Below are 16,378 nucleotides of genomic sequence, written 5' to 3'. Positions count from 1 at the left end.
ATGAACAAGGATCTGTTCATGAAGATTGTCTTTGGCGTCAGGGAGTACGACGACTATTTCATGATCAAGCAAGATTGTACAGGTTTGTGGGGCTTCACCTCAATCCAGAAGTGCACTGTTGCAATGCACTGTCTTGCATACGGAGCTCCTCCAGATACAACCAATGACTACCTGCGGATAGCGGAGTCAACATGTTCACGGACTCTCTACAGGTTTTGCCGAGCCTTCATAGCGGTGTTTGTAAAAGACTATTTGACAGCACCAAGGGCAGATGATACAACTCGGATCCTGGAACATATTGCAGCACGAGGGTTTCCTGGAATGCTCGGAACCATTGACTGTATGCATTGGAGCTGGAAGAATTACCCCTTTTCTTGGCAAGGGATCTACAAGGGGCATACTGGTGAGTGCAGTGTCATTCTCGAGGCGGTGGCAGACCATGACCTCTGGATTTGGCATGGCAGGAACAAACAATGATATCAACGTGCTGCAACGCTCTCTAGTGTTTTCCAGGCTAGCTGAGGGACAATCTTCTGCCGTGAACTTTAAGGTAAATGACCACGCATACAACAAGGAGTACTATCTAGCTGATGGTATCTACCCGACGTATGCTGTATTTGTGAAGACAATCCCGGCTCCAGCTTTGGTGATGGATGCTTATTTTGCAACATGCTAGGAAGCACCAGACACAGATGTTGAGCGTGCTTTTGGGGTGCTTCAGCAGCGTTTTGCCGTTGTCAGGTACCCTGCTCTCACTTGGTCTCAATGATCATGTGTGTATGATCACACATGCGTTCATCACCTGACAATTTATACATGTTTTTCCGCGCTCACTCTCAATGATCATGTTGTGCATGACCACACATGCGTACAGTGTTTTTGCAGGTACCCTGCTCTCACTTAGTCTGAGTCTCAAATAAGTTGTGTTTTTGCAGATTACCTGAGTATTTGGCATTCTTACTATCGCTACAATGATTCCATATACCAACATAAAACCATCACACCCACTCGAATGTTCCTGTTACTAGTTTACTAACCCCCTCAACTAGTTTCGAAACATATTCAAAGTGGTATAGTTGGTCGAGCAGATTGAGAACACAAAGGTCTTCCATAATAACAACACAAAAAAGGACATAACAAAAAGGTGTCTAATTCTTTCATCGCACTCGTAAACACACATTTCATACTACCATTCCAATTATGCTTAGCACTCCTCTTCTAAGGTATCAATTGAATATCTTAATCTTAAGTTGAAACTTCAGCTTTCAGATAAACTTTTTCTGAAAACATCTTTTCAGTTTTTGGTCCATATGTGTATACACAGACTTAGCAGAAAAAACTCGAACATAATAATGGTGAAAGAGCAATTCTCGCCTTTTGTGGGTTTTGTGTGTTGGACGTTAACACGATGTCGTCGTGGTGAATAGACAGATGCCATGGGATGGCTTAAGTTGGGGCCAAATGTGCGCTAGAGGATTTGGGTGAGGGTTTTGGTAACAAGAGAAAGGGATTTGGGCAGAATACCGGTATGATTTCCTTAACTTAGCCCTTGGCCAGAGGCTGAAGATGTACAATACAAGCTCTATTTCCCTCTACTGCTAGGTTGTGATCCGTCCCGCGCAGGGGTGTGCTCCCTCTCCTTATATAGGGGAGAGGGTGGCTTACAAAGGAAGAAACCCTAATGGCATCTTTGACTAGACAAACTACTTTACAAAGCCTCTTTGGCATCAGATGACACCGGTATGTCTTTAATCAGGGAGCGATGACATCCTCCGGTAGCTTTTACGTCACCTTCTGCTTTGGCGCCAGGGCTTCGTTTAAAGCTGATTTGCTTCGCTCATCTTTGTGCTCTAGTTCCTGAAGGAATCTTTGACCACTGTGCCGACAGGCTACAGTTGAGCTCCTGCCGGTACTCCGGCCTCTTCTCTAGTTAGCCACATTCAGGTACACCCCTCATGGGATACCGGTATGTTTTCACTTGGCGCTAGCCAGCTTAACTTAGTAGTCCGGATTAATCTTTAAATCGGTATCTTTATAACTAAAACAAGGCAAGCTTGCCAAGCCTTTGGCCTACCAGGGGCCATCCCCCCAACATTAGTCCCCGAAGCTGGTATAGTCCGGCGGATTCTATCCGACGGGCCATGCCAGGTTCCTATCTCAAAACGTACCGGATTAATCCTTCCGGTTTCAAGTTAAAAACTCTCCGGCGTCTTGGCCGAAACCATCTTACCATACCGATCTCAGCAAAAGCTTCCGGTATCTTTTTCCGGTAGCTTTGCCATTAAACCTTCCTCGACTGTTGGGGGGATGACCCCCGGTATGCCAAAGGCATGCCAAACCGGATGGTTTGAGCCATCAAAGTACCGATTTAAAGGTTATTCCGGATAACGAAGGTGGGTTCAGTGAGCCTTACCGGTATCCCAGGAGGGGGATACCGGAACCGGCTAAGAAGGTACCGGAGTACCGGTACAGGCTACCCTGTAGCACATCGGCATGATTAGTCAAAGATGTGTCCAGAGCTAGAAGACAAAGATGAGCGAAGCACTTCAGCTTTAATCGAAGCCATGACGCCAAAAGCAAGTGATGATGTAAAAGGTACCGGAGGATGTCATCGCTCCTAATTAAAGAGATACCGGCATCATCGGTAGCTAAAGTAGCTTTGTAAAGTAGTTTGTCTAGTCAAAGATCCCATTAGGGTTTCCTAGGGTTTCTTCCCCTGTAAGCCACCCTCTCCCCTATATAAGGAGAGGGGGCACAACCTAACACGGGCACGTCCAATGAGCTACCTTGTATCCAGAAACCTGTAAGCTAGTGTGATCAAGAAATAGAGAGATCTAGAGGTGACATTGTTCTTGTGTTCTTCTTCTTCTACCTCTGGCCAAGGCCAAGTTCTTGAGGAATCCATCTGGAAACCTCTTCATCCATACCAAAACCCTCCCCCGAATCCTCTAGCACACATTCAGCCCCAAGATAAGCCATCCCATGGCATCTGTCTGTTCACCACGACGACAGTTGGAGCCCACCGTGGGGCCAGTAGCTGCGCTTGCTGGAGTTCATATTCGGGCGGGCCTCCTCACCATCGGCGGCGAGCGTGTCGTCACCGCGCTCGTCAATCGCATCTGCGACATGCGCTTCATCAACGAAAACACGTGCTGCTTCTCCAACGGAGGTAAGTTCCCCAAGAACGGCCGCGTCATCGAGTTCGGGAGCTTCCTCGTCTACTACGACACCGTCCCCGAGCGCTAGTGCCTCTCACCGGTGCTGGTGGCTCCGGACCCGCCAAGGTCTGCGCATCGCAGCGGCCGCGCCGTCGGCAGCGTCGAGGTGCTGGTGGTTGGCGCGGCTGACGCCGGCAAGGGAGCTGCGGCGGAAGGCGCGGGACAGACGAAGTCCACACGCAGGGCCAAGCCGCCGACTGAGCGCGACCAGGTGGTTGCGGGTGCATCCACCGCGCCACTGGAGACTCCTCTCCAAGCGGCCATGAGCGTGCTGGCGACGCCCATCACGCAGAACATCGATCCGGCAGCGGCTCAGGCGGAGCTGGAGGCACAACGGCAGAAGCTGCTCGCGAACGGCGCCGACATCGTCCGGGCGCAGCGCGAGCTGAACCTAACCCTACGTGAGTATAACGCTGCCCATGGCTTTGCTTCTGTTAGCGCTCAGGCTGCAAGGATACCGGAAAACCGGCTTAGAGCTCGTAACTTAGACCAGGATCTGCGTAAAGAGATTCTTGCCGGAAAGAGTACTTCTGCATCGTTGAGCATTGTAGAGAAACCTAAGTACAGCAGCCCGGATAAAACCATAAAAGATGCTAAGGCTGTGGTAGAGCTGTGTGAATCGCTTTCCGGAGATGCTTTAGCAAAACAGCAAGAGCGTGTTAGAGAGTTGCTTGATACAATTGAGCAGCAAAATGTTGAGCAGCTTGCTAAGATAAACAGAGCCGCGGCTTCAAAGTCTGTGCGTTCAACAAAGAATGCCGGAAGCAAGTCCCATGGGCAGGCATCGTCCCCTCATCCGGACAAGAGAAAAGAAAAAGAGATAAATGCACAGCAGATGACTTTGTACGATCCGGTACTTGCCGGAAAACAACAAGCCGGGTGACACGTGGCCGGTAGAAGAAGCCAAGGGGCAGGATGAGGCTATGCCGGATATGGCTATGCCAGAGATGAGTATGCCGGTAGAGGTGAAACCGGGCAAAATTATCGTGCACCAAGAGCTGCTTATGCAGAGGAGGAGATGCCTCCGCAAAGGTACCGGTAGGCAAGGGCCGCGGTACCGGAAAGATACGATGAAGCTGATTCAGGAACCGAAAGAATCGTAGCCTACCGGAACCCTTTGGGGGAAAGGTTAGGAGAAAGATGCCTACCAGACCGGGATGCGAGGCACATGCTGGATAGGATGTACTTATCTGAAATGGTTGAGGCAGAAGGTCCTCCGGGTCCCAAGTGTTTTGGCCCGCGGATCATGAAAGAGGAACCACCGGTTAGCAACTTCACGTTGCCCCGTAATACAAAAACATATGATGGCACCACTAAGCCGGAAGACTGGCTCGCGGACTACGTAACCGCAGTTTACGTTCCAGGTGGCGGAGGAATTGTCACTGGTGGAGGAAACCGGCGCTGGGCCGTGAGAATTGTACCATCTTTCCTGGTAGGACCAGCACGCATCTGGCTGAACAACTTACCGGCTGGAAGCATAAATGGCTGGCTAGACTTTGAGGAAGCTTTTGTGAGCAACTTCAGCAGTACTTACCGGAGGCCAAACAGGCCGCATCAGCTCGCTTTGTGCGTGCAGCGCTCCAATGAAACAGACCGGGATTACCTAACCCGGTGGAACTCCACAAGGAACTCCTGTGAGGGGGTAATCGAGGCGCAAGCCATAGCTTGGTTTTGCAATGGGTGCAGAAGAGGTTCACCGCTGTGGAAAAAGCTACAGAGAAGCATGCCAACAACTTTGGCAGAAATGATACGTGTGGCAGATAGCTACGCATTGGGAGACCCAATGCAACCGGCAGTACAAGCCGAACCGGCACAAACAAGCCAACCGCGCCAAGATCAGTACCGGGACAACCAGCAAAACAAAAGAAGGGAAGATTTTCCGGATCGGAGGTACGGTGTGCAGCAAGTAGCTGCTGTGCAGGATAATTCCGGTGCTAGCGGAAGCCAGAGGCAGAAAACCGGATCGCAGCCATGGGGTTGAAAAGAAACCGTGGGGCCAGAAAAAGAATTGGCAAGAACATGCAAGATACACCATAGAAGCGGCTATGGACCAACCTTGTCGGTGGCACACTCTGAATCCGGCTAATCCGTCAAATCATCTGACAAAGGATTGTTCCTGGACCAAGTACCTGATGTTGAAGGGCGCAGTAAAAGATGCGCAAGCACAAGGCTGTACCACGATACTTCCACCATCGCAAGGCATGTTGCACCAACAACTACCACCACCTCCACCGCTTACGGGAGCAAACGCTCTACCAGTACATGATACGTCTCCGACGTATCGATAATTTCTTATGTTCCATGCTTGTTTTATGACAATACCTACATGTTTTATACATACTTTATGATGATTTTATGCGTTTTACGGAACTAACCTATTGACGAGATGCTGAAGTGCCAGTTCCTGTTTTCTGCTGTTTTTGGTTTCAGAAATCCTAGTAAGGAAATATTCTCGGAATTGGACGAAATCAACGCCCAGAGTCTTAGAATTGGACGAAGCTTCCAGAACACCCGAGAGCCACCAGAGGGGAGCCCTGGGGGCCCCACACACCAGGCTGGCGCGGCCAGGGTGTGGGCCGCGCCTCCCTATTGTGTCGTCGCCTCGTCAGCCCTCCGACTCCGCCTCTTCGCCTATATAAAGGTCCCTGACCTAAATCTTCGATACGGAAAAGCCACGGTACGAGAAACCTTCCAGAGCCGCCGCCATCACGAAGCCAAGATCTGGGGGACAGGACTCTCTGTTCCGGCATGCCGCCTGGACGGGGAAGTGCCCCCGGAAGGCTTCTCCATCGACACCACCGCCATCTTCATCAACGCTGCTATCTCCCATGAGGAGGGAGTAGTTCTCCATCGAGGCTAAGGGCTGTACCGGTAGCTATGTGGTTCATCTCTCTCCTATGTACTTCAATACAATAATCTCATGAGCTGCCTTACATGATTGAGATTCATATGATGATGCTTGTAATCTAGATGTCGTTATGCTAGTCAAGTGAATTTTACTTATGTGATCTCCGGAGACTCCTTGTCCCACGTGTGTAAAGGTGACAGTGTGTGCACCGTGTGGGTCTCTCAGGCTATATTTAACAGAATACTTATTCACTGTTATGGATAGCATAGTGAAGTGCTTATTTATATCCCTTTATGATTACAATGTGTTTTGTATCACAATTCATCTATGTGCTACTCTAGTGATGTTATTAAAGTAGTCTATTCCTCCTGCACGGTGTAAAGGTGACAGTGTGTGCATCATGTAGTACTTGGCGTAGGTTATGATTGTAATCTCTTGTAGATTATGAAGTTAATTATTGCTATGATAGTATTGATGTGATCTATGCCTCCTTCATAGTGTGATGGTGACAGTGTGCATGCTATGTTAGTACTTGGTGTAGTTGTGTTGATCTATCATGCACTCTAAGGTTATTTAAATATGAATATCGAATATTGTGGAGCTTGTTAACTCCGGCATTGAGGGTTCGTGTAATCCTACACAATTAGTGGTGTTCATCATCCAACAACAGAGTGTAGAGTATAGCATTTATCTATTTTGTTATGTGATCAATGTTGAGAGTGTCCACTAGTGAAAGTATAATCCCTAGGCCTTGTTTACAGATACTGCAATCATCGCTTGTTTACTGTTCTACTGCATCTGTACTTCCTGCAATATTCCCACCATCAACCACACGCCAGTTGTAGCATCAAGCTATTTTCTGGTGCCGTTACTACTGCTCATATTCATTCATACCACCTGTATTTCACTATCTCTTCGCCGAACTAGTGCACCTATACATCTGACAAGTGTATTAGGTGTGTTGGGGACACAAGAGACTTCTTGCTTTGTGGTTGCAGGGTTGCTTGAGAGGGATATCTTTGACCTCTTCCTCCCTGAGTTCGATAAACCTTGGGTGATCCACTTAAGGGAAACTTGCTGCTGTTCTACAAACCTCTGCTCTTGGAGGCCCAACACTGTCTACAAGAATAGAAGCACCCGTAGACATCAAGCACTTTTCTGGCGCCGTTGCCGGGGAGGAAAGGTAAAAGGTACTCACACTCCGGATCTCGGCTACTAAGCTATTTTCCGGCGCCGTTGTAAGTACTCGAAGCTATTTCCTTTAGATCCTGCAATTGCATCTTTTTGTTTCTTGTTTTACACTAGTTTGGCATAATGGAAAGCAACATGGAGCTTTTTATTCTTTTTCCTGAGTTAAGACATGGATGGTTTGATTCGAAAATTAAAAAACCCATGGAACATATTAGTATGAACACTTTGAACACCATTGTTGCTAATGATATAGAAAATTCTAAGCTTGGGGAAGCTGGTTTTGATGAGCATGATCTTTTTAGTCCCCCAAGCATTGAGGAGAAAATTTACTTTGATGATACTTTGCCTCCTATTTATGATGATTATAATGATAATAGTCTTTTGGTACCGCCTGTTATGGAGGATAAATTTGATTATGATTACAATATGCCTCCTATATTTGATGATGAGAATAATAATGATAGCTACTTTGTTGAATTTGCTCCCACTACAACTAATAAAATTGATTATGCTTATGTGGAGAGTAATAATTTTATGCATGAGACTCATGATAAGAATGCTTTATGTGATAGTTATATTGTTGAGTTTGCTCATGATGCTACTGAAAATCTTTATGAGAGAGGAAAATATGGTTGTAGAAATTTTCATGTTACTAAAACACCTCTCTATATGCTTAAAATCTTAAAGCTGCACTTGTTTTATCTTTCTATGCTTGTTGCATTATGCTTCATGAACTTGTTTATTTATAGGATTCCTTTTCATAGGAAGCATGTTAGACTTAAATGTGTTTTGAATTTGCTTCTTGATGCTCTCTTTTGCTTCAACTACTATTTCTTGCGAGTGCATCATTAAAACTGCTGAGCCCATCTTAATGGCTATAAAGAAAGAACTTCTTGGGAGATAACCCATGTGTTTGTTTTACTACAGTAATTTTGTTTTATATTTGAGTCTTGGAAGTTTTTACTACTGTAGCAACCTCTCCTTATCTTAATTTTATTGCATTGTTGTGTCAAGTAAAGTCTTTGATAGTAAGGTTCATACTAGATTTGGATTACTGCGCAGAAACACATTTCTTTGCTGTCACGAATCTGGGCCTAATTCTCTGTAGGTAACTCAGAAAATTATGCCAATTTACGTGGGTGATCCTCAGATATGTAGGCAACTTTCATTAAATTTGAGAATTTTCATTTGAGCAAGTCTGGTGCCTCGTAAAAATTCGTCTTTACGGACTGTTCTGTTTTGATAGATTCTGCCTTTTATTTCGCATTGCCTCTTTTGCTATGTGGGATGGATTTCTTTGTTCCGTTAACTTCCAGTACCTTTGAGCAATGTCAAGAAGTGTTAAGAATGATTGTGTCACCTCTGAACATGTGAATTTTTGATTATGCACTAATCCTCTAATGAGTTTGTTTTGAGTTTGGTGTGGAGGAAGTTTTCAAGGGTCAAGAGAGGAGGATGATACAATATGATCAAGAAGAGTGAAAGCTCTAAGCTTGGGGATGCCCCGGTGGTTCATCCCTGCATATTTCAAGAAGACTCAAGCATCTAAGCTTGGGGATGCCTAAGGCATCCCCTTCTTCATCGACAAATTATCAGGTTCCTCCCTTGAAACTATATTTTTATTCGGTCACATCTTGTGTACTTTGCTTGGAGCGTCTGTTTGTTTTTGTTTTTGTTTGAATAAATGCTTGTGTGGGAGAGAGACATGCTCCGCTGGTTCATATGAACACATGTGTTCTTAGCTTTTAATTTTCATGGCGAAGGTTGAAACTGCTTCGTTAATTGTTATATGGTTGGAAACAGAAAATGCTATATGTGGTAATTGGTATGATGTCTTGAATACTTTGATACTTGGCAATTGTTGTGCTCATGTTTAAGCTCTTGCATCATATACTTTGCACCTATTAATGAAGAAATACATAGAGCTTGTTGAAATTTGGTTTGCATGATTGGTCTCTCTAGAGTCTAGATATTTTCTAGTAAGGGTTTGAGCAACAAGTAAGACGGTGTAGAGTCTTATAATGCTTGCAATATGTTCTTATGTAAGTTTTGCTGTAATAGTTCATACTTGTGTTTGCTTCAAACAACCTTGCTAGCCTAAGCCTTGTATTGAGAGGGAATACTTCTCATGCATCCAAAATCCTTGAGCCAAAAACTATGCCATTTGTGTCCACCATACCTACCTACTACATGGTATTTCTCCGCCATTCCAAAGTAAATTGCTTGAGTGCTATCTTTAAACACTTCAAAAGTTATTACCTCTTATTTGTGTCAATGTTTTATAGCTCATGAGGAAGTATGTGGTGTTTATCTTTCAATCTTGTTGGGCAACTTTCACCAATGGACTAGTGGCTTCATCCGCTTATCCAATAATTTTGCAAAAAGAGCTGGCAATGAGGTTCCCAGCCCCAAATTAATTAACTTTCATAATTTTACAAAAAGACACTCCTCCATGGTATGTGATTGTTGGACGGCACCCGAGGATTCGGTTAGCCATGGCTTGAGAAAGCAAAGGTGGGGAGGAGTGTCATATAAAACTAAAATAAAAAGGCACTCCTTCATGGTATGAGATTGTTGGTAGGCACCCGAGGATTCGGTTAGCCATGGTTTGTGAAAGTAAAGGTTGGAAGGAGTGCCACCCAAAAATAAAAATGTTTCATGGGAGCCGCTCTTTGAAGGTTTGTCTGGCAAGGGGGTTAGAGTGCCCACTACCATTCGTTGACAACAACAAACACCTCTCAAAATTTTACTTTTATGCTCTCTTTATGTTTTCAAAACCAAAGCTCTAGCACAAATATAGCAATCGATGCTTTCCTCTGCGAAGGGCCTTTCTTTTACTTTTATGTTGAGTCAGTTCACCTATTTCTCTCCATCTCAAGAAGCAAACACTTGTCTGAACTGTGCATTGATTCCTACATACTTGCATATTCACTTATTATATTACTTTATGTTGACAATATCCATGAGATATACATGTTACAAGTTGAAAGCAACCGCTGAAATTTAATCTTCCTTTGTGTTGCTTCAATGCCTCTACTATGAAATTATTGCTTTATGAGTTAACTCTTATGCAAGACTTATTGATGCTTGTCTTGAAAGTACTATTCATGAAAAGTCTTTGCTATATGATTCAATTGTTTACTCATGTCATTTACCATTGCTTTGATCGCTGCATTCATTACATGTGCTTATAATAGTATTGATCAAGATTATGATGGCATGTCACTTCAGAAATTATCTTTGTTATCGTTTACCTACTCGGGACGAGCAGGAACTAAGCTTGGGGATGCTGATACGTCTCCGACGTATCGATAATTTCTTATGTTCCATGCTTGTTTTATGACAATACCTACATGTTTTATACATACTTTATGATGATTTTATGCATTTTCCGGAACTAACCTATTGACGAGATGCCGAAGTGCCAGTTCCTGTTTTCTGCTGTTTTTGGTTTCAGAAATCCTAGTAAGGAAATATTCTCGGAATTGGACGAAATCAACGCCCAGAGTCTTAGAATTGGACGAAGCTTCCAGAACACCCGATAGCCGCCAGAGGGGAGCCCTGGGGGCCCCACACACCAGGCTGGCGCAACCAGGGTGTGGGCCGCGCCCCCCTGTTGTGTCGTCGCCTCGTCAGCCCTCCGACTCCGCCTCTTTGCCTATATAAAGGTCCCTGACCGAAATCTTCGATACGGAAAAGCCACGGTACGAGAAACCTTCCAGAGCCGCCGCCATCGCGAAGCCAAGATCTGGGGGACAGGAGTCTCTGTTCCGGCACGCCGCCGGGACGGGGAAGTGCCCCCGGAAGGCTTCTCCATCGACACCACCGCCATCTTCATCAACGCTGCTGTCTCCCATGAGGAGGGAGTAGTTCTCCATCGAGGCTAAGGGCTGTACCGGTAGCTATGTGGTTCATCTCTCTCCTATGTACTTCAATACAATAATCTCATGAGCTGCCTTACATGATTGAGACACATATGATGATGCTTGTAATCTAGATGTCGTTATGCTAGTCAAGTGAATTTTACTTATGTGATCTCCGGAGAATCCTTGTCCCACGTGTGTAAAGGTGACATTGTGTGCACCGTGTGGGTCTCTTAGGCTATATTTCACAGAATACTTATTCACTGTTATGGATAGCATAGTGAAGTGCTTATTTATATCCCTTTATGATTACAATGTGTTTTGTATCACAATTCATCTATGTGCTACTCTAGTGATGTTATTAAAGTAGTCTATTCCTCCTGCACGGTGTAAAGGTGACAGTGTGTGCATCGTGTAGTACTTGGCGTAGGTTATGATTGTAATCTCTTGTAGATTATGAAGTTAATTATTGCTATGATAGTATTGATGTGATCTATGCCTCCTTCATAGTGTGATGGTGACAGTGTGCATGCTATGTTAGTACTTGGTGTAGTTGTGTTGATCTATCATGCACTCTAAGGTTATTTAAATATGAATATCGAATATTGTGGAGCTTGTTAACTCCGGCATTGAGGGTTCGTGTAATCCTACACAATTAGTGGTGTTCATCATCCAACAACAGAGTGTAGAGTATAGCATTTATCTATTTTGTTATGTGATCAATGTTGAGAGTGTCCACTAGTGAAAGTATAATCCCTAGGCCTTGTTTACAGATACTGCAATCATCGCTTGTTTACTGTTCTACTGCATCTGTACTTCCTGCAATATGCCCACCATCAACCACACGCCAGTTGTAGCATCAAGCTATTTTCTGGTGCCGTTACTACTGCTCATATTCATTCATACCACCTGTATTTCACTATCTCTTCGCCGAACTAGTGCACCTATACATCTGACAAGTGTATTAGGTGTGTTGGGGACACAAGAGACTTCTTGCTTTGTGGTTGCAGGGTTGCTTGAGAGGGATATCTTTGACCTCTTCCTCCCTGAGTTCGATAAACCTTGGGTGATCCACTTAAGGGAAACTTGCTGCTGTTCTACAAACCTCTGCTCTTGGAGGCCCAACACTGTCTACAAGAATAGAAGCACCTGTAGACATCAGTACAGCCTCAGCCAAACCGGCAGCAGCACCAGCAAGTTCATCAGGTGGGTGATGGCAATGGCCAACCACCGCCACCGGCACCTTTAGGCCGGAATGTTTACCAGGATCCGGACCTGTGCTGTGTTGTGTTCGTTACTGAGCCAACTGACAGGCAAAGCGTGCATCGCCGTTCAATGGAGGTGAATGCGGTGATGCCGGCAGTACCAAAATACATGCTCTGGTCAGATCAGCAAATCACCTGGTCATTCAAGGATCATCCGAAAATCATGCCTAATCCGGGTGGATATGCTCTTGTTGTGGACCCTATCATGCATGGGCCAACGACTCGAGTGCGGTTCAGCAAGGTGCTGATCGACAATGGAAGCAGCATAAACATTATGTACCGGCACACCATGCATACACTGGGGATAATTGAGAACATGCTACAGCCAACCCACACTACGTTCCACGGAATCGTGCCGGGTTTGTCCTGCTCGCCCATGGGAAAGGTCCAGGTGGATGTGTCATTTGGAGGACGCGACAATTGCCGGGTGGAAAACGTTCTGTTCGAAGTGCTGGACTTAGACAGTCCTTACCATGCGCTGCTGGGGAGACCGGCGTTGGTGTCATTTATGGCCTCAACCCATACGGCGTATCTCAAGATGAAGATGCCGGCACCTTCTGGACCCTTAACTGTGGTGGGAAACTACAAGGTCTCACTGGAAACCGCTTCCGCCGGATCAAATCTGGCCGAATCGCTGGTGATCGCAGAGGAAAAAAGGAGAATGCAAACTGCGGTTGCACTGGCTCAGTCCTCACAATTGAGCTTAGCGGCAATGAGTGGCAGCCTGGGCAAACCGGCGTTCAAGCCAACCAAGGAAACAAAAGACATTGTGCTGGACCCGACTTACCCTGAGCGTACCGTTCGCATCGGTGCCGGTCTCAGTGAAGCATAGGAAAGTGCGCTCGTCAACTTCCTCCGTGAGAATCGGAATATCGTTGCCTGGTCTACTGATGACTTGGTAGGTGTTCCGAGGGAGTTGGCTGAGCACTCTCTGAACGTCCGGAAGGATGCGAAGCCGGTAAGGCAGCCTTTGCGCCGATTCGCTGAAGACAGGAGGAAAATCATTGGAGAAGAGGTAACGAAACTGCTGGTTGCCGGCTTCATCGTGGAAGTGTTGCATACTGAGTGGCTAGCCAATCCGGTGCTGGTCGAGAAGAAAAAAGAGGAAGAACCCAAAGCTCCAAAGGTGTGGCGCATGTGCATCGACTACACCAACCTGAACAAAGCTTGCCCAAAAGATCCTTTCCCTTTACGCCGGATCGATCAAGTGATTGATTCCACCGCTGGCTGTGAGCTGTTGTCTTTTCTGGATGCTTATTCCAGTTTCCACCAGATTCCCCTGAAAAAGGAAGATCAAATAAAAACTACGTTTATCACCCCGCACGGGGCTTATTGCTATGTCACTATGCCTTTCGGTTTGCGCAAAGCTGGTGCAACGTACCAGCGCTGCATGCAAAAGTGTTTGTTTGATCAAATTGGAAAGAATGTGCAAGTCTATGTGGACGATGTTGTGATAAAAACTAAGGTCAAGGAGACCTTGATCGATGATTTAAGGCAAACGTTTGACAACCTAAGAAGATTTCGGATGAAACTCAATCCGGCAAAATGCACCTTCGGTGTTCCAGCCGGCAAGTTGCTTGGCTTTCTCGTATCAAGCCGGGGAATAGAGGTTAATCCGGTAAAGATCCGAGCCATTGAAAGAATGACCATTCCACAGGATCTCAAAAACGTGTAAAAATTTACCGGAAGCTTGGCATCGCTAAGCCGGTTCATAAGCAGGTTGGGGGAAAAGGCCCTGCCGCTCTATGCTTTGATGAAAAAATCCGATACCTTCGTCTGGACCCCTCAGGCAGACGCAGCGTTCAAAGAGCTAAAAACAATGCTAGCCACTGCGCCGGTATTGGCTTCGCCTCTAGAAAGAGAGCCCATGCTGTTGTACATAGCAGCAACAAACTGGGTGGTGAGTGTAGTAGTTGTGGTTGAAAGAGAAGAGGAAGGAAAAACCGTGCAGAGACCAGTATACTACCTGAGCGAGGTGCTCTCCCTCTCAAAACAAAACTACCCTCACTTCCAGAAAATGACCTATGGCGTGTTCATGGCCGCCACAAAGCTCAAGCACTACTTTGAGGAACACCCCATGAAAGTGGTGAGTGAGGCACCCATTTCCGATATCATGTGCAACAAGGATGCTAGCAGCAGGATTGCCAAGTGGGAAATTCAGATATCACCATACGTGCCGGTGTACGAAAGAAGAGACGCCATAAAATCACAAGCTTTAGCTGATTTCTTGGTTGATTGGGTGGAAATGCAATACAAGCCACCGGAACACAAGATAGAGTACTGGAAGATGCACTTTGATGGATCCAAACTCAAGGAGGGTCTAGGTGCCGGTGTGGTGCTTACTTCACCTAAGGGAGATCATCTCCGGTATGTTTTACAAGTGCACTTCAGAGCATCGAACAATGTTGCTGAGTATGAGGCTCTGATCCATGGGCTCAAGGTTGCAAAAGAAATCGGTGTGCACCGGATCATTTGCTATGGTGATTCAGATCTTGTGGTGCAGTAGTGTTCCAGAGATTGGGACGCAAAAGATGCCAACATGGCCTCATACCAGTTTCATGTGCAAAAGATTGTCGGCTTCTTCGAGTGCTGTGAGTTTCACCATGTGCCGCGCGCAGAAAATGAAGCCGCGGATACTCTCTCTAAGCTAGGCTCCTCCCGGCAGGAAATTCCTCCCGGAGTGGCTTTGGCTCATCTAAGGACACCATCGATCAAACAGAGTCCGGAATCGGAGTCAATCTTTGTACCGGAGTCACATATTGTGCCAATGGACATTGACGAAGGAAACCCGGGGACTGCAGGATCTAAGCCGGAAGAAGCTATGCTGGTGGACAGTATGGAGATAGACGTACCGGTGTTTGTGGTTCGGGAAGCACCAACTTGGGTTGAACCTATTAAGGAATTGCTGATCAACGGCACCCTGCCGGTTGGCGAAAACGAGTCAAGAAGGATCCAAAGAAGATCCAAGGCCTACACTATCATCAATGGTGAGGTATACAAAAGAAGTATTACCGGTGTCCTCCAAAGATGTGTGGAACCGGAAGAGGGAAAAGAAATGCTGGTGGAAATTCACCAAGGAGAATGTGGGCACCATCATTCATCAAGGGCACTGGTGGAAAAGGTGTTCCGGCATGGGTTCTACTGGCCCATGGCTCTGGAAAACGCTGAGGATTTGGTACGAAAGTGCAATGGGTGCCAGCGGTACGCCAAGCAAAACCATACCCCAGCTTCCGGTCTCAAAACTATACCACTAACTTGGCCGTTTGCTGTTTGGTGCCTTGATATGGTTGGTCCATTCAAAACCGCAAGGGGTAACATGACTCATGTCCTGGTAATGGTGGATAAATTCACCAAGTGGCTGGAAGTAAAACCTATCGCAAAGTGTGATGGGCATACATCGGTGAAGTTCCTAAAAGATGTAATTTTGCAGTATGGGTACCCGCATAGCATCATCAATGACAATGGCACAAACTTTGCTCAAGGTGAGTTCAAAAGATTTTGTGAGGATAACAATATCAGGTTGGATTTGTGCTCCGTAGCACACCCACAAGGCAATGGCCAGGTTGAAAGAACTAATGCTCTGGTGCTTTCCAGTATCAAGCCAAGGCTGATCGAACCGCTTGAAAGGTCACCAGGATGTTGGCTCGATGAGCTACCATCCGTGTTGTGGAGCATACGAACAACACCAAACCGGTCTACTGGATACACTCCATTCTTCATGGTTTACGGGGCAGAAGCCGTAATTCCAACCGATATCATTCATGATTCACCAAGGGTTCAACTCTATATCGAAGAAGAGGTAAAAGAGGCCCGAGAAAATGATGTGGACTTTCTAGAAGAAGCAAGAGAGCTGGCTTTGGCAAGAACAGCCATATACCAGCAGAACCTCAGATGCTATCATAGCTGGAAGGTTAACCCGAGAGTATTCCGGGAAGGAGATCTGGTGTTACGCCTAGTGCAGCGCATTGAGGGGCGCCACAAACTCTCACCTCC

General features: G+C 46.1%; 1 protein-coding gene across 1 annotated transcript; it reads left to right on the top strand.

Annotated features, from left to right (window-relative positions):
• LOC139838013 (uncharacterized) lies at nucleotides 1-975 on the top strand. The gene is made up of 4 exons (XM_071827364.1): nucleotides 1-403; nucleotides 465-613; nucleotides 677-741; nucleotides 936-975. Exons 1-4 carry the CDS (start codon nucleotides 1-3, stop codon nucleotides 973-975), a joined length of 657 nt encoding a protein of 218 aa, XP_071683465.1.
• Nucleotides 976-16,378: the final 15,403 nt, after the last annotated feature.

The sequence above is a fragment of the Lolium perenne genome, chromosome 3, assembly GCF_019359855.2.
Source record: "Lolium perenne isolate Kyuss_39 chromosome 3, Kyuss_2.0, whole genome shotgun sequence".
Taxonomy (NCBI): domain Eukaryota; kingdom Viridiplantae; phylum Streptophyta; class Magnoliopsida; order Poales; family Poaceae; genus Lolium; species Lolium perenne.
This window is presented reverse-complemented; position numbering and strand designations above follow the sequence as displayed.